The sequence below is a fragment of the Bombyx mori genome, chromosome 7 (genome assembly GCF_030269925.1).
Source record: "Bombyx mori chromosome 7, ASM3026992v2".
In the NCBI taxonomy this organism is placed as follows: Eukaryota; Metazoa; Arthropoda; class Insecta; order Lepidoptera; family Bombycidae; genus Bombyx; species Bombyx mori.
The window spans coordinates 13,845,830-13,868,120 of record NC_085113.1 but is presented as its reverse complement, the minus strand read 5'-3'; the positions used below and the strand labels follow the sequence as shown (position 1 = coordinate 13,868,120).

The following is a 22,291-nucleotide window of genomic DNA, read 5'->3' as shown; positions in this document are numbered from 1 at the left end:
CTCCCAGGTACTTGACCTTCCTAACCCAGGGTATAGGTTGGCCGAAGAGGGTGATCGGGGGTGTGATATTTCTCCTCCTAATGCGGGAGAAAACAAGCGGTGAGTTTCCCCTTTGAAATAACACTGCTGTGCTTTTCGCTGGGTTGATGTCTATGCTTACTCGCGATTAGGGACTTGTTTCTACTTGAGTAGTAAACGGTTGTGTCGTCAGCGAATAAGGCTAGCTGGGTCGGGGGCGACCGGCGAATATCGTTAATAAATAAACTAAATAGGAGCGGTGAGAGAACGGAGCCTTGCGGGACTCCAGCCGTGAGTGGTCGCGGGGAGGAGCGGTTTCCCTCTACTCGATATCGAAAAGAGCGGTTAGACAAGAAGTCCCGTATGATGAGCACGAGACTGTCCGGTACGCCCATGTTGAAAAGCTTGAAAATCAAACCGTTGTGCCAGACTTTGTCGAACGCTTTTGCGACTTTGAAGAAGAGGGCTCCCGTGTAGATCGGTTTTGGTCGGTTAAGTCCTACGAGAATGTGATCTGTGAGGCGGTGCACCTGTTGCACGCATGAGTGATTTGCACGGAATCCGAATTGTTCATCGATGAGAATGCCCTTGGACGAGACGAAGTCTCTGAGGCGTTTGTAGAGCAGACGCTCATAAAGTTTGCCCAGAGACATGAGGAGGCTAATCGGGCGGGAAACGCATTACTGCTTCACGGCTGACATAGGCGGGGTGGTACCTACCCGCGCGGACTCACAAAAGGTCCTACCACCAGTAATCTCTGTAACGTCTGCCAATTTTTTTATAGTTTCCAGCATTCGGTGTAAAACGACAGTCTCATACCGCTCCATCCCGCCTGAGACAGAGCCCGGGCGAGGTAGGACTCGGCTGCTCTTCACGGCAGTTTTGTTTTTTTCCCTACCTATGCTGATAACCTTGAGAGGCTATTTCAGCTTCTCCTTAACGTGAGGGTGAGCCCACGGGTCAAACGGGAAGTGGCCCTAGTAGGAGTGAGTTCGGTAAAAAAGATGTCGTACACACTCGAGTGCCAATAGTTGGCCGCACAGCATCGCCCCCTCACAGCACTCCGTAACCTTCACTGTGAGCTTATAGCAGAGACCTAGGAAACACATATTGGTACCTTTGGAGTGCCTGCCTAGTTTCAATAAAGCATTTGATTAAACGCGTCGTAGATTAATGAAATGGCGCGGCGCGTCTGAATCTGTCCGGTGCTCCCGCCTTTTTTGACAGTTGGTGGCGTGGCCGGCGGCTGCACGCACGCGCCTCGCACGCTCTGTAATATTCATTACCGAACTTATTTACGTGAAGCGAATAATTGTCTCATGATTGAGTGCACGGTGCCAGTGATAAGAGAAATTTATGAACACATTCGAGTCGGTAACTGGGCCAGCAGCATTTCTGATTAGATAAATGTTATTACATAGTTTTCAATTTTCATAGATCATTGCGGCGATCAATAAACTAGTTGTTACGGAACTAAGTATATTATTCTATATTGGAATCAAAATATACGCTCTATTCAGATATGTCTGTAGTCACACATCTCCATTAGAGGGGCCGCGACCCCCTGGGACAGACCGCAACAGGCGGGGATGCACGGTGGTGTCCAGGCCACTGGGAGATGTGAAACATGTAGGTACATAGCATATGCCGGCTGAGATTGAATCAAACTTAATGTGATCTTGAACTTGCTCGTAAGTGGTGATAATTGCAATTACCTAGGTACCTCCTACCTACGAGGTATTGACACTTTCCTAATCTGACAATGAGTAACACGCACATGAGTATTGTTCGACACTAATTTCAGCTTAGGATTAAGGTACTGTTTAACTTATGGCCTACAGATACCAACAACGATGATCTTAATCTTAATAATGTATTTTTTCCAAATCTCCGTTTTTGGCAGAGTACGCAAAGCTATATTAAACAAACTAAATTTTACCTAAATAAATATTAATTAGGTATTATAATTATAAATATTATCATAGTTCAGGTAAGTAATTATTCCACATTTTCCGAGGAGTTGATCTGCGTCCTTGACCCGCGCGCCCGCACCGACCGGCGCTACCCGGCGGACGACCCACTGCACTCCGCCGCTAGTCAGCATCATTGCCATTTAAGACCCTATCCACTCGGTGTGGGAGTCGCCACAGCTCGCTAACTGTGTGTAGGCTTCGTTCATAATAATTAAATGTCAAGAAACTGAGGAAAGCCATATTATTATGTCGACACGTTTTAGACTGTTTCGATTTAGCAGACTTGTTGCGAATGAATATTACATCAAACACTTCTGGACCGCAACGACTGTCCTTACTTCATCATATCCACTAAATCAACTATCCTGGTAATCATCATCATCATCATCAACAGCCCACAGTCGTCCGCTGCTGGACATAGGCCTTTCCCAATCCATACCACTGAGCCCGGTCTGCGGGCCTCCTCATCCACTTTTTGCCGGCCACCGTTCGGAGGTCATCGCACCACCTAGCCAGGGGGCGTCACACGTTACGTCTTCCGCTGCGCGGTCTCCACTCGAGGACCCGTCTGCTCCAGAGATCGTCAGTTCTACGGCATATATGATCAGCCCACGCCGCTTCAGCTTGCTGACTCTTTGAGCTATGTGAGCTATGTCGATGACTTTATTTTGGTAATCGTACTCGTCGAACACGCCGAAGAGTTCGACATATAACTTAACTCATATTTACACCAGACCGTTGAATTTCTCGCTGGAATCTTCTCAGCGGCTCGCGATCTCAATCCGGTAGTAGATGCATTCGCCAAGCAGCTACCCTCAAGCTGCTGTCTCGTTCAGAGACCCTTGGGAACCTGGTAGCAAATCCCATCCCTCCTGACTGAGCAGGTGCTCGTTCATCTATCTTAGTGAAGTTGGTAAGACCTCCGGGCAACCGATAATAAGGTTGTTAAGTTATAACAAAGTATCACATCCCACTAAAGTATAAATAACATATTAGATCTTTATAAAAAAATCTATCAATCAAACATACGCACCGATTGTATGTATATCGATGCATCTTTGCTAGCGGAGTAGTAATTTGTCAATAGTCTTCTTGAAGAAGTTGGGTGTACTCAATTCTTCTAAGACATTTTGTACTGCCTCTCGGGTAAGTTAGATGTTGCAAAACTTCCAACGCTAGCTGTTGTAGCTTAGGGACCGTTGTGTGTGTTGTTGTGTACTATGAGGTCGAGCGACATCGTGTAGGAGCAGCGGCGACGAGTGACTAACCAAGGCTGGCCGGACATTCGCGATCTCGTCCCTCATTGTGTGCAGTTCCAAAAAGTATACACCTGTAGTAACGCTGGTGAAGAGGAAATGCTGGTAACAAGCTGTGACCAAACAGCGATCTTGAGTTATAGGGGTAGCTTTTTGTTTTGTGCATTGCTTAGGTGCTGAACCAAGGTCTAACCTAATATTACTGGTGGTAGGACCTATTGTGAGGCCGCGCGGGTGGGTACCACCACCCTGCCTATTTCTACCGTGAAGCAGTAATGCGTTTCGGTTTGAAAGATGTCTATGGGCTCTAGTAACCACTTAACACCAGGTGGGCTGTGAGCTCGCCCACACATCTAAGTAATAAAAAAAATGAGTTCTCCACTTCAGACACAAGTTTTGATCGTCTCTCCTACATTGCACTTTGAGAAAGAATCTGATGGCCGGAATATCAGACATACCCCGGGCAGCATTACAAACTTATAGCTTTGTGTAAACATTAGGGAAAGTACCTAACAATTTGTTATACGTACTCTAGTCTGGAACAGTATATTTTGTATGAAATATAAGCAAGTAATATTGTTTCTGGTTATTGCAACGGCTAGGATTATCTACCAACAACTGCTCCTGTGTAACCTATAGTCTTGTCAAGTCTAATGGACCATACGACGCTCACCTCGACCAGTTATTTCAAATGCATATGCCATGCTTTACTAGGACGCATCTACTGTTACAGACAGGAGTTCCGCCGGCAACGAGTCTGGCATTGTGACAACGGGTCGGTCTGCGCGTCGAGCAGCATTGGTTGATGCCACCACTACTCGGGCCGAATCTCTTTGATCAGTGGCACGGCGTAGTGGAAGCTCATTCGGGTAAGTACTACCATCCTGCATATTTCTACTGCGAAGCAGTTTTCTTTTTCTACATACCGGTTACAGCGGACACCAACCGCTATACGACACAATTTAGACTTTGGATTCATTTGTCAAGATGGGTGACGACCTTTTGTCTCGTCGATAGGATCCGGAGATCACTGAGCACCAGGTGGGCCGTGGAGCTCGTCCACTCATCTATGCAACAAATAAAAAAAACGCATAAAATAAAAAAATTATAGAACATTTAGATCTAAACCCGCAATAGCTTGAGAGTTGTAGATTCAAATGTCACTGCTCCGATAATCGGTGAGTCGGTGCTCTGTATGCGAAAAGCTTCGACCAACACCTTAAGAATTTTGTTCTCTAACTGAATTAACGGCCCTGCCAGAACATAACGTTATCGACCCAGCGCGTGTCGTGAGAAGGATTCTCACTCCTGAGCCCGTCACTATTGGCTGGCGGCGACATCCCCGCCTCCAGCGACAATGTATTTTTTGAAATGTTTTAAAAAATATATTTCATTATCATAATATTGTGACAACAATTGATAAGGCTTAAACAAAAATATTGTAAGCAGTATGAATACGATCAGACCGCGACCGCTCATGACCGCTCATGACCGCTGTAGTCTAGGGGCCCGGCGCGGCGCGGCGCTGGCGGCTGTCCGTATGCAAGTTCATTGCATGCACACTACAGGGATTAAGATTCAAATCCAGTTGTCAAGGTGAACCGCTTCTTAAATATAAGCACGACATCGAACCGGTAACCCAATGAAATGAACCTAAAGGATAATCCGCATGAGGCGAGGCTTATTGTGAATTTATTGATTTACGATGATATTTTAGCATAAAAAACTATTTACTAACCTATTGTTTGTTGGTACCTAGCTAAAGCGATGCACATTTAAGACCTTAATGTCTATAAAAGCTTATTAGCTTAAGCTCAGCATTCATTTTTCAACTTAAATTATTAAGATATAAGTAGGTAAGTAGATAAGATCACAGCAACGCCTGGTGCGCGTTGTACAGCGACACAGGGTTCTGGTGGTATCTGAGTCCGAGTAGCTTTTTTTTTTTCCTACCTATGCTGATAGCCTTGAGGCTATTTCAGCTTCGCCCTAACGTTTGTAGGTGAGCTCACGGGGCTCAAACCGGAGAGTTGCTAACACTGACCCTACCAAGAGCAGTGCTTCGCAGAATCTACCACCGGATCGGAAACGCGACCCACTGAGAAGATCCGGCGAGAAACTCAGTGGGCTGTGTCTGTGGGTTAATTCGCTCGTCGAGCCCTTCGTCTTGAAGGGCTCGACGAGCGAATTAACTGGTGCTGGTTGACTGGTGCTTGTAGTGCCTAAAAGCACCGATAATGGATCAGGGGGATTCGTAAGTAGTTTCCAGCGGCCACGATGAGAGGGTTCTCATGTCGTGCCGCCTTCTCGAAATGGCGCAATGATGCCGACTGTAGATACTTACTGACAGAGTCAAGCTCCAGGTCATCGTGGAGATCCACGTTCCTCAGGAACCATGGTGCTTCGACGGCTATCCTGCAGAATCGGGATTGAATAACCTGAAGGGGCTTCAAGTTGGTGCGGGCCGCGTGAGCGAACACTACGGTCATGACGGAGCGTATGCAAGTTTTGTAGAGAGTTACCTTATTACGGAGGGACAGTTTGCTTCGCTTCCTGACTTTTGTAACACAGGTTTTCCTAGCATAAAAGTCAGGGAATATTGTTATTGTATACCTCATAAAAAAGCCATGTATATTATTATACTAGTGTTAAGTATTTTTGTACGTGTTTGTATTTTAAGAGGCTTGAATGAATAAATATTATTATTATTATTATGGGTTATGGATATATATTTTTTCTCAGCTAATGCTGGTAAGTGTGAACCTAGCACGGGCTTACGCCAAGTGAGTTGGTTCATTGTGTAGTGTTGTAGGGGTTTGAGTAGTGGATGTAAGGAATCGTCGCACTATGGAACAGGTGTCGATTATTACAGATTTTTGTAAAGCGATGTATGAATATTTATTAAGATCAAGTTCTGAGAGCGATGTGTGTAATGATTTTGGAATGAGTCCGGTTGATGAAATTATTATGGGTATAATTTTAACGGTGTGTTGATGCCACATTTGTCGTATTTCATCTGCTAGTGGTATATATTTTTGTATTTTCTCAGTGTATTTTTTCCTTATATTTTCAGAATTAGGTATTGCAATATCTATTAAGTATGTAATTTTTCTATCTTTTAGTGTTAGTGTAATATCCGGTCTATTATTTGTCGTGGTTTTGTCGGTAATGATGTCTCGGTCCCAGTACAGTTTTACTGACTCATTGTTGAGTACACTTGTAGGTTTATATTTGTAGTATGGTTCTGTTTCATCTAATAGGTTATATTTAAGTGCTAACTGTGAGTGGATTTGTTTTGCAACGTTATTATGTCTTTCTGTGTACTGTTTATTGGCTAAAAATGGACAACCCCCTGTTATATGTTCTATTGTTTCTTGATTTGAGTTGCATAGGCGGCATCTATCTGAGACTACTGATGGATCTTTAATAATATACTTCTGATAGTTTTTAGTTTTAATGACTTGATCTTGGATGGCCAACATAAATCCTTCAGTTTCTTTGTATATATTGCCTTTGGATAACCACGTGTTTGATGCCTCTGAGTCTATATGTTCTTGTTGGAGTTGGTTAGGATGTTTTCCGTGTAGTGTTTTTTGTTTCCAGCTAATTATTTTTTGTTCATCTGTTATTGGCGGATCTATAGTATAACTATTATCATTTAGTTTCAAGGGTGTGCCAGATGTGGATATTAATGTAAGAGCTTTATGTATAGGGCTATCATTAGATTTGTTGTACATGTATGTGCGAATGTTATGTACTTGTCTATTGTGTAAGTGTTTTACGTCTACGAGCCCCCTGCCACCTAATTTCCTTTTAAGATTGAATCTTTCTGTAGCTGAATGTATGTGGTGAATGTTGTGTTTATTGCATGTAGCTCGTGTCACTCTATTAACTATTATTATTATTATTATTATTATAGGGTACAGACGTCCTAATATGAAGGCGGCACGGTCGCGTACCGTTTTAATGTGAGGACGGAATGTCATCCCTCTGTCGAATGTGACGCCTAGGTATTTGACCTGCGGGGCCCACGGTATGGGCTGGCCAAAGAGAGTGACGGGGCTAACGGCGGAGGTGTTAACGCGCCTATTAGGGAGTGGGATGCTCGAAGTGGTATTCGGAGGGTGACCCCTTTTGAAGAGCACCGCTGTGCTTTTCGTGGGACTGATGTCGATTCGCCACTTCCGGAACCACTGTCCCATGGTAGCTACTGCGATCTGGAGTCGCCGATGTCCGAGTAGCACTTAGTACAGTAGGCAGCGGCTTGGCTCTGCCCCTGGCATTGTTGAAGTCCATGGGCGACGGTAATCATTCACCATCAGGTGGGCTGTATGCTCTTCAAGGGCAATAAAAAAAATAAAAAATACGCTCTCGATTTTTGATTGTGTATTGTAATTTACTGTTACATCTGAGTTGATTAATCTGTGGCCATCAAGCAACCCCTTTGATTTCTTAAAATAGTTTCATTATTATTAATTAAAAGAGCAAAAGTGAACGAAGTCCACAACGGTTCATCTTGTGTTGTGAGGTCCGGCGACGTCAGTTGAAGTCAAGTGAAAGTTTCACTGATTGGATCAAAAATGCGACTTGACTTAAGAGTGTAATGTTGTTCTGTCAGGATACGAGATGGCGGCACCGTCGGCGGCGCAGGGCCGGCGCCGGCTCACGTGGCTCGTGGAGGTGGGCGCTGCGCCCCCGTGCGCCCGGGTGCCCTACGAAAAGCATCTAAACTACACTAAGTGTAAGTGCACTTTTAATTTCTTTTTATTTAATACTAGCTGACCCGGCAGAATTCGTAGTGTCTCAATAGATAAATCAAAAACCTAAACTTTTGTATAAAATAAACTTAAAACAAACAAAAGGAATCCGTCCGACGGGGGACACATCAAAGGGAGAACAAAATTCCGAGCATTTTCATATCTATCTACCTTTTAAACCTTCTCTGGACTTCCATAAATAATTCAAGACCAAAATTAGCCAAATCGGTCCAGCCGTTCTCGAGTTTTAGCGAGACTAACGAACAGCAATTCATTTTTATATATATATATATATATATATGCTATCGTTAATTTTATTTAAAAAATCAAGTTCTGTGACTGTTACTAGTTCACTCCTTAAATACCGACAACACTCGCGTCAACCGACACGTACCTACTATAATATTATGGTCTCCTACAGAGTAGTACAGAGCGTGCCTGCCGACGCAACGCGCGCACTCAGCTCGTAGAGATAGTACGAGTAGGTACATGTGCCTGAAGGGCATAGCTTGTCTTCATTTATTATTCTATTATTATAAACCTTATGACGCTCAATCTTCAGTGTGCATACCTAGGATAGGTAAGATAGGATTTTGAAGTCGTCGTGGCCTAAAGGATAAGACGTCCGGTGCATTCGTATCGAGCGATACACTGGTGTTCGAATCTCGCTGGCGGGTACCAATTTTTCTAATGAAATACGTACTCAACAAATGTTCACGATTGACTTCCACGGTGAAGGAATAACATCGTGCAATAAAAATCAAACCCGCAAAATTATAATTTGCGTAATTACTGGTGGTAGGACCTTGTGTGAGCACGGGTAGGTACCACCGCCCCGCTTATTTCTGCCGTGAAGCAGTAATGCGTTTCGGTTTGAAGGGTGGGGCAGCCGTTGTGACTATACTGAGACCTTAGAACTATATCTCAAGGTGTGTGGCACATTTACGTTGTAGATGTCTATGGGCTCCAGTAACCACTTAACACCAGGTGGGCTGTGAGCTCGTCCACACAACTAAGCAATAAAAATAAAAAATAAAAAAATTTTGTGCAGACGACTTGCAACTTTGCGTGCAGGCGATTTGGAGTGGTTTTCAAACATATTATGTTTCAACGGACTGTGGATAACCGTAGCGGTACCAGCTGGCAGGGGCGGACTTCGCTACAGTGAGGTGATGCGGTGATAAAAGGGATGATGGAATCATATCAAACAATGATATGCTATCTATTGATGGCATGCCATTGTTGTGCTGATGATAGCACGGGGGATGCGTGATGTATCAGCCCTTAAAGTCTCTCCCAGACCGTGATGCAGGAGAGGCGGTCAACACTAGTGCCAGAAGTGGATATCCTATTGTCGTAGTCATTTCGTGGGCAAAGCCAAGTTGTCGCAAAAATGATGGGAGTCCTCAATAGAGCGAAGCGGCACTTCGCACCTGGATAAAGGTTTTGGTTTACAAACCACAAGTCCGGCCTAGCGTGGAAAACTGCCCCCATTTTTCAGCCGGTGCTCCAAAATACCAGCTTCTTCCATTTCACCTCAATCAGAAAAAGGTCAATCGGATTGTCGTTGATCCCATTCTCATGGATCGCATGGAATCTCTGGGTCTACGGAGGAACTTCGGTTCTCTCTGTGTTACGTACCGAATGTACAAATGTACGTAGGTACCTACTGTATCTACTAAATGTATGTACTCCACACGGCAGATGAACTGCTTGAGATGATCCCATCACCTCGTTATTACTATCGCACGGCCCGCCCCCGGAGTAGAGTTCTTCCATACTACCTGGAGCCACTACGTTCATTCATTCATGTTCGCCTGTCTACAAGGCCAATAAAAACAAAAAACAAAACCTCGGAGCCCTCCATGGAATATCGGGTACAAAACACAGAGAGCGCTGAGCTGCTCCTTAGATAAAGAGGCAAATGGAACTAACTAATAGTACAAAAAAAAATATCTTTGAATTTCCTCAAAAAATGCAAATAACACAGCGTGTACATATTTTTGTAAAGTTCATTTATCAGGTTACACTTAAGAGTAAAATATATTTTAATCTGCGCAGATAATATTTTATGTAAATAAATGAAAAGTGAAATATTTTTAAAGCTAACGATTTAAGCGAAATTATTCTGATTTTGCAACCATGTGAACAATCAGGAGTCAACAAAACCACTTACGACAGCCCTTTCTATTTCCTCTATTGTCAAATAACGCTGCTTGATGCATGCAGTGGTATAAATCCGAAATTAACTCTAATATCCCTAAGCGGCGGTGATACCATAAGTATGCTCAACCCTCCGTTCTATTTTAGCTATTACTAAATAAAGACACCTTTCCTACATCCAAGTTCCAATTATCAATATCATCGATATTCACAATTTTACAGACGTATTAGGTAATATTTTATCAACCACAAACCGCTGATTTTTCATAAAATATGCACAGAGTCGAACACAGAACGTCCTCATTTATATATTAATACGTGAAGCAAAAACTTTGTATCCCTTTTTACGAAAATTGCGCGGACGGAGGAGTATGAATTTTTCCACACTTATAGAGAATATAGAGATGAAGTGCACAATGCTAATATTTTTTTTAAATAATGCGTAAAAGATACATTAAATCAATCAAGAAACCATTACACACACTACATACCATGTATTTGACGCACACATGCATGCATACATGCATGCATACTATTTATTGTCAAACTTTTGTTCTTGACGTCTGTGGTCAAATTGAGAATACATTAAATATTGTTTGTCTTTATTAATATTTTTTTATAGCGTAGCCTTGGCGAAATTTGTGATGATAGAAGTAGAAAATACAATCATAATAGTGTACAAACTTATTATACAATTCCAATTAATCATAGTCGAATTTCGACTACTGCGGGACCTCTAGTTTTCTTAAGTCGGCTTTAAGTGGCGACACTACAGAGTGTAAGAGATAAGGGCGCCAAAAAATTTCACAGGAACTAAAAAAAGTAGTGTTAGTTTAGTTACTGTGAAATATACTTGAAATACACCTGTAAATATACCGAAGTACATACATATTTATTAAATTTGTCAATTTAAGTATAATGAACCTTATAATAACCGACTCCTACTTCTACAGTGCTCTGGGAACGCCGCGCCGTTGGCTCCGCCCACTTTCATTCTTAGATTTTCAATGTTGCCACAATCCAACGTATTCCAAGAATATTTGCTTTTAATTATATTTAAAAATAATAATAACTTTAATTTTAATCTATATATATAAAAATGAATCCCTATTTCCCTTGGTCACGACATCATCCGCGAACGGCTTTACCGATTGCGCTAATTCTTTTTTTGTTCTGTTTGTTACTGCCAGGAGAAGGTTCTTATGATAGAAACAAATAGGAAAATTGCGCGGAAAATTAAGAAAGTTAAAAAAACTTAATCAACATATTAAATTTTTTTAAAACGTAATCACCATTTTAAATTTTTTAATGATTTTCTAATGCACCCGGCCTTTTAGCATATAACAACATTGTCAACATAGTATTGACAGAATGACAGGCGGGCTGCAAATATCGTCAAAGAGGATGTGACAAAAATTGAATATCATTTAAAACGAATGCTTCGGTCGAAGTTATATTGATAAAATACATAAGAGGACGTAAAAAAACAGAATTTCACAGTTCACGGCAAACAGATGCTATTGGACCGATAAACGTTGTGTGCCAATATTGCAAGGCATTTAAGTATAAAAATGAAACTCCTGGATAGTGTTGTGTGAACGGTCAAGTCAAATTGACAGAATTGGTACCGCCACCAGAGCCGCTACATTAATTGGTTTGGAAATGGGACATTCATTAGAAATAAATCAGATTTTAAGCTTTTTTGACTCATATCCAGCAATACAATAATTGCTTTCAAATGACGTCATTTGGAGCGACAAAAGCTATTCAAGAAAATTTTATGCCAACTTTCAAGGTTAGTATATTGAAAAACCATGAACTTTTACCAACACCTGTCCGTTGCAAAATACGTTGGCAGGCTTGTCAATTGAAAGGGTGTAAAGTACATTTGTAGCTCTAGGAATTGCCAGAAGTAGCCAGGAGTGACTAGGCAATAGATAGAGGATTAGGGAATGGCAGGGCTGACAAAGTATTTTGAGAGCCACGTGGTAGAACCTAATGGTGGTACTACAAACAATCCGCTATACAATATCCTATATTACATCATTTTCTCAGGTTTAGGTTTGTATAAGAGAAAATTCAATAAAATCAATAATAAATGATAGTCGCTGAAGCGAAGCGAGGGCAGGTCGCTAGTTAAAGTAATATTTTTATTTCAAATTTATTGATATGTTAACCGTTATACTATCGTTAGATGATTTTAACTTGGTAATTGTTTTGTAATAATAAATAAATCGAACACTCTTAAAGCAAAACCTCAAAACATTCTAGCTTAAAGGCTTATTACACTTGGCTGAATTCAGTCAAGTGTACAAGTGTAAGCGAACATACGTTTCTAATTAGGCTTCTAAATGATTCAGTCAGTCAGAAACCATCCTTGCTACTGAATTCAGTAGACTAACTTACTTAATGCTATTACACTTCACTGAATTCAGTAGTCTGAATTCAGCCAAGTGTAATAACCTTATTAGGTGTATGGCTCTAATAAAGAATATAAATAAATAAAATGTTCATCCTTTTTGCCTTGTCAGATTTAATATTTGTAGAATTTATAAAAATAAGATTAGGAGCAATTTATTTTATGAATTATAAAATTACATAAATTAATATTTTAGAAAATATACGGGACCATTTTTTGTATATTTAAAAATATTACGGAAATTAAAACACGAGCTGGCAGCACTATCTTAATGTCATTCTTGTTTTATTAGGTACTAGGGATGGAAACTCTTCCCAAAAATATCGATTCTTAAATCGATTTTAATTCAAATGTGAAGAATCTTTCACAATAAATCAGGATCGAGAAAAATTTAAATTCTTTCAATTTGTAGCCCTAATATTTACTATAAATAACTTATTATATATAAATATAGGAGTAAATAGTTCGCGTCATACAACAATCAGTTGATCAGAACGCATATGACACAATGTAGATAACAGAGGACACGCCATAGTCAATGTTTGGTTTTTGCAAACCACAACTCATGTTCGCATACAGACAAACAATTTTTTATTTCTGTACATGAAGAAACTGACGATATGTCTTTTTTTAAATGAGGTTTGCGAAGAGATCTAGGGCGAACACTTATCATTTAATGGGCCATATCCTCGTCTACCTATAAATGAGACAAAAAAGGAAGTTTATCATATACCAACATATTTATGAGAATGGAATTGAGGTCGTATATCTATCAAGATAGTGAAGCAAGATGCCAAATGTTTTTTGTACATGATCGCTTAAATACGATAAATTATGTGAAATATACATAAAAGAACCCGGAATAATTATTAATGATCTATATATTACGATTTATCGATGTTTCAATTTTCAACAGTTTAAAATCGATTCTCTGTATCGATTCATGGGTTAATGTTTCTCAGATCATCATCCCTATTAAATAGTTTCGGAATATTTCTGATGCTAACTTGACGGGTTCTTCGACTGAGTGGTGATAATGTTTTCATAAGTTTTGGTGTTATTCTGAAATTTTCTGTGATTTAACTTTGCTTTTCTATAACATAAGCGTTATTTGAAGTGAAGTGTCGCCGAACAAAACCAAACAAGTGGTTGCGGAAGTACGACTTGCTAAATCTTAATTCCAAAAGTTTTAACAAAGTTTTATCTAAGTCTAGTGACGGTGTGTGTTTGTTGTATTTTGTCATGTCTCAAGATAACTTTATAACATCACTTAAAATCGTCTGAGATACTCGAGAAAGGATCAGTCTGCGTGAAGATGGAAGCAAGTTACGTGGGTAAGTGGGAGTTGGGTTTGGGAGCGCGTCTTTGCGTAACTTGAGACCTTGAATTAATCTAGTAATAATAATATACCTACGGACTTTTGAAGGTGTAGTGATGTCGCATGATGCAACGCGCTAGAGCCGGCACCTGTCCCGCGTACAGCCGCCGCCGCCCTCATATCTTATCGGTTCGCGTTTTTCTCTGTACATACCACAGATAAATTGGGCACTGGCTTTCTTCGCTTGTAGGCCGCGATTATCCTCTATGAGTCATTTTAATTTAATATGTAATAAACGAAATACTAAAGATGTAATTGAGTACACTATAACCTGATTAATCATTTGTTTTTCAATTTTTGACAATTGATAATATATATAATATTATCCATTACACCCAGTTTGGTGGACCTTTTGGAAACTAGTTTGGAACTATCTAGGAAACAATTTCCATCAACTCTCAATGTTAAAGTACAAATAATATTACAATGAACTTATATTTACTAATTTGGGATTTATTATAATAATTATTCTTGATGAAGAATGCAGGTAGAACTGTAGCAAAATATTAAAGTAATGAAAGGACTTTTTGGTGGGAACGCGAGGAGTGAAGTTGTGTGATTTGTTTTATTTTGTCTATTTAGTGTTTCTGCAGGTTTAAATGTGTAATAATGGTGGTTTATTAACTGTTTAATATCTGTGAAAGTGCACAAATGTGGGAAAATGAAACAAACCCGCTGGACGTCACTTCTCTGGATCCTCCAGAAAGTCCAATGAAAAAGTCTCAGTAGATGACCACCATTTTAGTGAGATTATATTTCATCCCATATCATCTCATCTCATTTCATTTGATTTCATGCCAGTTGATTAATGTCTCAAATTAATCATCTTCATTTCATTTCATCATTTTTCATAAAAATAAGAAAATAAATTAAAATAAGACATGACTTAAAGGTCTTAGTTACCAGGTCATAAATAATCTTTAAAAAAAAGTAATGAAATAGTCATTTTAATCTATTTTTTTTACCTTAACCTTTTAGATGACCAATTAGGAATGAAGTTTTGAAAAGAATTAGAAACTAACTCAGAACTTCTCATTTTCCATATAATTAAACTCAACACACAGATTTTTTTTTTCTTAGTACATTTAAGTTATTTGGTATTTTAATATATGCAGACAAAGCCTTGCACTGATAAGTGACTGCCTAAAAAAATATAAAAATATGTGCAAAACTATTGCGACAAAATTACCTTGGACCTTTCCAAAGACTATTACATAGCCAAAATTTTTTCTTCTCTATAACTTTATATAAACTTACCATATTTTCATATTTTTTTGGGTGGTCACTTATTGGTAGAAGTCATTGTATAAAACACAATAAGTAAAAAAGTCTTACAAAGAAGATCAAAAATTGTCAAAAGGATTTTACTTAAGATTCCATATAGTGGACAGCTTTCTTCATCACAATTGGTGCATGACAGATGCCAAGAATGTTCAGCTTGCAGTTACACTACATCTAGTTATGGATTAATGGATGCAACTATAATATCATGTTTCAATGCATCACAGTACAGTGCGGTGCAGTATGAACAGTCACTTGTCAAATAAAGTGAAGGAAAATAATTTTGTAGGAAAAAAAACTTAAAACACTGAATTGCAACAAATTATGGTATTATTTACGTCTGCAATCTCATATTTATCATTTTCATTTTACGATTTTTTGTTTCATACTTGAAGATCAAGGAAAACCTAACTGCCAAGCCATACATTGCTTGCCCGGCAGTTGACTACCATGTTAATATGATATGCCTGTCATATAACTTATACATAAAGAAAATTGTAGCAATTATTAAAATTTGTAAATTATCAATACTTTATTTGCATGCAAGATTACTAATAATTATAGACATAATGTGAATGATACTGCATTGATCTTGAGACATAAGATTGAAATATTGATTGTATTAGAACAGTTTTCTTATTTTTGATGTTATCTCTGAACAGAAACAACAAAATATTAATGTTAAAAATAACACAAATAAAATTTTAGTTCTCAATATGAAATTGTTTATTTTTTATTTATTTATTTATTTAGACACACCAACAGCAATACACACAACACATTCAAGCTTAAAATTAACATGTATAAAACTAAGTACTGGTATGTAAGCCAGTTACAGGCATGTACAGCAATCTTTTATAACACACTATGACATGTTACAGCAATATATATATTTGAAAACAACATGAAAACAAGAGCTAACTACACACACTACTAACTTCACAGATTACTAAATAAGAAATAATGCACATATTTATATAGTAAAAAAATATAAATAAAAATTATAAAACTATAAAAAAATTAAAAAAGTCGAGCGCGACAATGAAAAAATATAACTATATAGAACAGACTGCGCAATGTAATCAGAATGATTACTTATTACTTTTTTTAAATTACTATTACTATTGTTAAATGACCCTCTGACTCTTGTAAATAACTATTTACCAGTCCATTTTATTTCCTACCTTAATGTAATTTACTCCATTAATATTTTTAATATTAAGTAATCATCTTTGCAACATTTATTTTTTATTTTTTACCAGTTACATTATCTGAGTCGACTATTATCAAAGCCGGCAATGTGACTTTTGGATAATTATTGGTAAATCAGAAAAACGAATTATTGACTTTGTATTCCATTGGCAGTCACAAAACTCTTCTGAACGACATCTTAGATAAATAACAGGTTAAGTATTAACCTTTATTTAATGCAGGTTTTGAACAGTATTCTTTGAAGGAGCAATCATATTCAAATCAATCTGTATTGAAATATCAATAAAAAATTTTTGTCCAAATGCACAGATTGCCACCTTTGATAATAGACGACTCATCTGTCTATTAAAGTAAGAAAAAAATATGAATTAATTTTGTTAATAGTACTTAGTCAAAACATAGGTAAACTAAAACTAATCTACACCCTTTTGACAGTATTTATGAGAAAAATACTGGTAATGCCAAATTATTCCACATATTAAATCAATTTCAAATATTTTAGAAAATTGTACACTTTTAATGAGAAAAGACGATATATTTAACAGTTTGCTTAGTTGGTCTTGTAGTACTAGGGTACCCGCTGGTACATAAGACCCTCACAAGTTGTTGCTTGCTTAGTCAATAATTTTATTAATTATCTCGGATTGTGCAGTCAGCAGTACACAGTAGTGATGTACATAAAGAGTGAAACTTTTCCCGACGCATGAACGAGGGCCCAGTGAGCCCACGACAAGTGTTGCGTAACGAAGCACGTCTCAGCCTCTCATCGCGTATATACCTACATAGATACCTACTAGTAATTTTTATTTTTATGAAATTAATTAATTATTTTAATTATATTAATTCGTAGATAAATTACTAGACACGGTGTAGTGATTATTGTTATTATAGAGGACGGGAAAATAATCACCAAAGAACCCCGACCCGTTAGATCTGTGGTGTTATGAAAGAGTGTAGTAGTGGCAGCAGTAGCAGCAGTGACAGAACTGTGTGTACATGTCCGGTTGCAGTAACGTTGCGATGATCTCCGCGAGATAACCGCCGTCAACGAGCCGGTTAAACGGTGCAGGCTCACTAAATGTTTGATGTGGTGAGATAGTGCATGTGTTGTGTACATAACTCAAACAGAACATCCGGAAACTGTGATCACGTTAGATTCGAAATTCGTTACAGAAGGATGTTTATTATTAAACGTTATCAAAGCCGGCTGCAATCTTGGTTCTTGAGAATGAGCTATTATTTAAGTTCTCGCGGTTTTTCTGCGCTTTGCTGGGTATTGTACTTTCACCTCCGATAAGGTATTTTGTCCAAACTCCAAATTGGAGTTTGGACAAATTGTGGAAATTGGCTTCCCGGCGTGTGCTGCAATTCTCATGTAAAATTAGTACTTGTAGTTAACGTTTAACTTCTCACGTGGTCCACTACATACGCGTATATCGTATTGTTTCTGACAATTATCGTGGTGAGATCATCGCACAACTGTGCTCAGTGTTTGGCCAATGACTGACCAACATAGTACTGATGCGAATAATTTTGGTGAAAAGAATATAGACAAGTACATACATCCCGCATACCACCTGTCTAATTAATCAAAGTCAGATGATAAGTGGCGGCGATAACGTTCTGCACGGCGGAGACAGCGGGGCCGGAGACAGCGTTGTCGGGCTTGCCAGCCGTGTGCGCTCTCCTTCTTGGTGCTTGGACCGCGCCGCACTCGTCCATTCTAACATCTAGACATCCTAGCTTTGGAAACATCTATGCTTTATATATTCTAGAGACGGGTGAATGAACTCCCAGCCACTGCCACCCACCTGCAGAGATGAGTTCTAAGTCTCAGTTTTTACAGTATAATGACTGTCCCACCCTTCAAACCAAAATGCACTAACTGCTTCTCGACACGGTGATAAGATTTAGGACACGGTGACTTAAAGTAGCGTCTTGGTGTTATAGATATAGATATGTAGGATATTCATACCGAATGGTGCGGCTATATCGAAACGCGAATTTAAGGACAACAAATACAATAAATACAGCACAGTTCACCAACAACTTCCACAGAAGGTGCTTCACATGGCTCTCGAGTACCATCATGATCCCGAATTTATCTCATTTGTGAAATATTTGAGTTCTTACTACAGGACTGAGTCTTCTTAAAGTGGGCGACAAAGAAAAAGCCAAGTGAACTGGCATAACCAGGTGGCGGAAGTGAACGTAACACTGCAAAATTTGATGATATACGTTACTTATTGTTACTATCAATATCTCCACAAACTGCGAGCTTTTTTTTCTACCTAAGCTGTCAGCGTAACTTAACAGGTATGGAGCTCACGGGGCTCAAACCTGACGACGTTGCTAACACTAACTTTAGCAAGAGTAGCGCTTCGCAAAATCTACCATCGGATCAGAAACGTGACCCACTGAGAAGATTCGGCGAGAAACTCAGTAGGATGTGTCTGTGGGTTAATTTACTCGCCGAGCTCTTCGTCGCAAGCCACGGGTTCGACGAGAATGATGACAACTGCGAGCATTCGCTAATGTAACCTATCGAGACTTCACCCGAATTACGAACCGGCACTATTTAAAGGTCTTGAAGTTCTAGTTACATTACGGGCTAACACTCGCCGGGAGTACATGTCCTGACGAGAAGTGTATCCATGAGTCCCGGCTAGCCATCAATTGGCCGGCACATCGTCTTCCAAATCAGTTGTAAAAGAATGAAACACGCGCCAAGATCATAATAGTATTGTAGACAATTGCGATGCGTTGTTGAATATGGGGCTAAATCACTTTAATATTAATTAGAGCCCATTCGTGTCGTGACGACACACCGCAGTCACAATTAGTACGTCCACATTAGTCTTGATTGAGTGCTCTGGATTCTCGACTAGTTGTCTCGCAGTAACTGTTGCGTCTCATTCACAGCGCCATCATAAGTGAAGTTAAATAATACGAGTAAAACCACTTCGACAGCGTAGTGGACGCGTGATCATCTTGTACGTTAGGAACTCGATCAAAATATGTTCATAGTATATATTTTAATAGCGGTATACAGGTATGTGCATATGTTTTGTATTGACGGGGAGACGGGTAGGCGGCCCGTCCAGTTTACCAGCGGCTCACCTTAAGACATGAGCTCGAAGTATTCCTTGCTCACATTGGTATTGCCCTGGTGTCCTTCGTCGAGCCAGAATGGTTGCTATTTTTTTATTTTCGGGTATTTTTGTCCATATTTATAATAATAAAGGTGTCCATAACCATCTGATTGAAAATAATTACAATTAAGTTTATATTGCAACAGTAATAACAAGGTCGCTAGTCGGTAGCGCACACACGTCTGCGTTGACTGTTGTGCACCGCGTCTTTACATTCTTATCGACACAGACTCATAGTCGAACGAACGCGGAACGACCCACTTTGTGTTAAACGAAGAAAGAAGCTTACCAACATACCAATGTAACTGCCACCTTCTTTCAAAAGAGAGGTTGAAATTTAGATACTTTTCAAATAATATTAAAGCACGTGTAGTGACTGTCACATACAGACCCGACTGTCCGCACTATAATAAAACTACTTCCGTCATTTCAAGTCAAAACATACTCATTTCTGTCTGTTGACAATACCGTTGGTAACTCAAACAGTAGCGTGTGCGTGGGTTACTGTATGGCTACATTAAGTAACCCATCATCATACGTCGATCAGCTTTGACTGGAGCTGGACACTGATATCCTAGCTTGCGGCAACAACTGAACTGAACAACAGTAGAAAACCTGTATCTGTAGTCAGACGTTACCAGAAACATCATTCCCGAAAAGCTATGTTGATTTAAGTAGATTGCAGCGGCCGTATGCCGTCACCCATCTGAGATATGGATTAGCCTGTCCTCCTAAAGCTATATTTTATATTCAAAGAATGTTCATGAACAACCCAAGCTACTTTTTTTGCTTCCACGTAAGTATGTTTATGACGAAAAGGTATAATAAGATGAAATTTTTCGCGACAGCTGTGTCTGCTTCCCTACATGGACTGATCTCTGAGTCGGGTTCCATCAGTTTTCTCTTGTTTAACAGTAATGTTCTTGTGTTTAGCGGCCGTATGTATGTAATTGAATTCAAATACCTCGTTGGTTTTCAAATTTTTAGGCATAACTAAAAATAGGCAACCGGTACTTAAGTACGTTAGGCTAATATTGTAGCGCTGTGTTCAATTGGCGATCGCAGTAAGTTTTTTATATTAGTCGATGCTCCGTTCTTCGGTAAATTCTGTCGTTGCCTTTAACGACATCGACGGGAAGAGATGGGATAGCGTTACATACTTGCAACTGTTCATTGTTACTTCAAATCTGATGACTTGTGACTTGCACTTGCTCTCGACGGTTACGATTTCTGCATAATCGATGTGCAGAGGCTTGGCTGTGCTGGCGCGGTTGATAAAGCCAATACACCTATAATATCCAATATGGATATATCTATAGACTTATTGTGACATTTCGTGTGACATCGAACAAAAAAACGAAAAGTGTGCTAACCATAAGTTATAGTCATAATCAGCGTGTAAGAGCGACTTTCTTATTGTTTTGTAATGTGTTCGCCCACTGGGTGTGCGGCGCGGGCAGGCCTCGGTGACGCCTTCGCACTGCGGTAATACACTAGAATTTAATAAAAGGCTTTATTAGATGAATATCTTTAGACAATTGACAAGTGTCGGTTAGGAATTAGCAAATTATGGCGCGGCCATTGGCGTGCGGACTGTTGCTTGCAAGTCATCCACGTCCTTTCTGTGTGCAAATGAAGTACTATTCTATGCATAATTATAATATTTTTGAGTAGCCGCTACATCATTCCATTTGACATTTCAAAGCCAGGGTGGACCGCTATCAGGTTTTGATGGGTTTTAGGAACAGCTCAACATCAAATTCACTCTAACTTGTTTGTTCATCTCCATAAACTTAGAAAATGCAAAGAGTAGCATACGTGTCCCTTTTATGCTACTCGCTCAGTGTTGACAGGGCAACCTCGCGACGAGAAGAGTGTACGACGCGCGATACTGCCGAGCCACAAGTGACATTGATTATAATTATTTATAAAATGTATTACACAATACTCGTATATGAGTCGTCTATTATCAAAGCCGGCAATCTGACTTTTGAACAATATTGGTAAATCAGAAAAACGAATTATTGACTTTGTATTCCATTAGCAGTCACAAAACTCTTCGGAACGACATCTTAGATAAATAACAGGTTAACTATTAACCTTTATTTAATGCAGGTTTTGAACCGTATTCTTTGAAGGAGACGATTATATTCAAATCAATCTGTATTGACATATCAATAACATTTTTTTGTCCAAATGCACAGATTGCCACCTTTGATAATAGACGACTCATATGTATCTATCGGTAGGTAGCGAGTGTCCGTGCAGTGCGCGCTGCATTCATTAGGAGGACCGTTATCGCCCACGCGACGATCGTCGCATTCCTCTTACTACTTTAATTCGTCCTTATTTTTATGTCTCTGACCGACATATTTAATTAGTCTTATGTTTCAATCAGCGTCGGCACCATACATACTCGTATAGTGGTACTTGCCGGGATGGAGATTTATCACGAATACACCAAATTACGGTTATGCAATCTTTAGATCAAAAATTACTCGGTAACATCGATATGATCTAATTTTGTGTAATGACAGTATGAGCTAGACTTATTTATTTATTTATTTATTTATTTAATGGATCACCAACAAATGAAACACTGGCTTAAACATAGGGTACAAAAATATCAAAACATGACATGTGCTCACTTAATTATAGGTAATCACAACTAACATCTAGTTC

At 39.3% G+C, this 22,291-nt stretch overlaps 1 protein-coding gene across 4 annotated transcripts in view; it reads left to right on the top strand.

Moving 5' to 3' along the window:
• The first annotated feature begins 1,282 nt into the window (after window positions 1-1,282).
• The window catches only part of LOC101738393 (dystrophin), a 513,865-nt gene continuing 492,856 nt past the window's right edge, over window positions 1,283-22,291 (top strand). The window contains exons 1-3 of one of the 4 annotated variants that reach the window (XM_038012113.1): window positions 1,283-1,647; window positions 3,981-4,116; window positions 7,866-7,988. In XM_038012113.1, the coding sequence (XP_037868041.1) occupies window positions 4,053-4,116; window positions 7,866-7,988 (187 nt within the window). In that variant the 5' untranslated portion in view covers window positions 1,283-1,647; window positions 3,981-4,052. Of the gene's footprint in view, window positions 1,648-3,980; window positions 4,117-7,865; window positions 7,989-13,580; window positions 13,921-22,291 lie in introns of those variants that run through there. The other 3 variants (XM_062669471.1, XM_062669469.1, XM_062669470.1) reach the window with 3 other exon arrangements.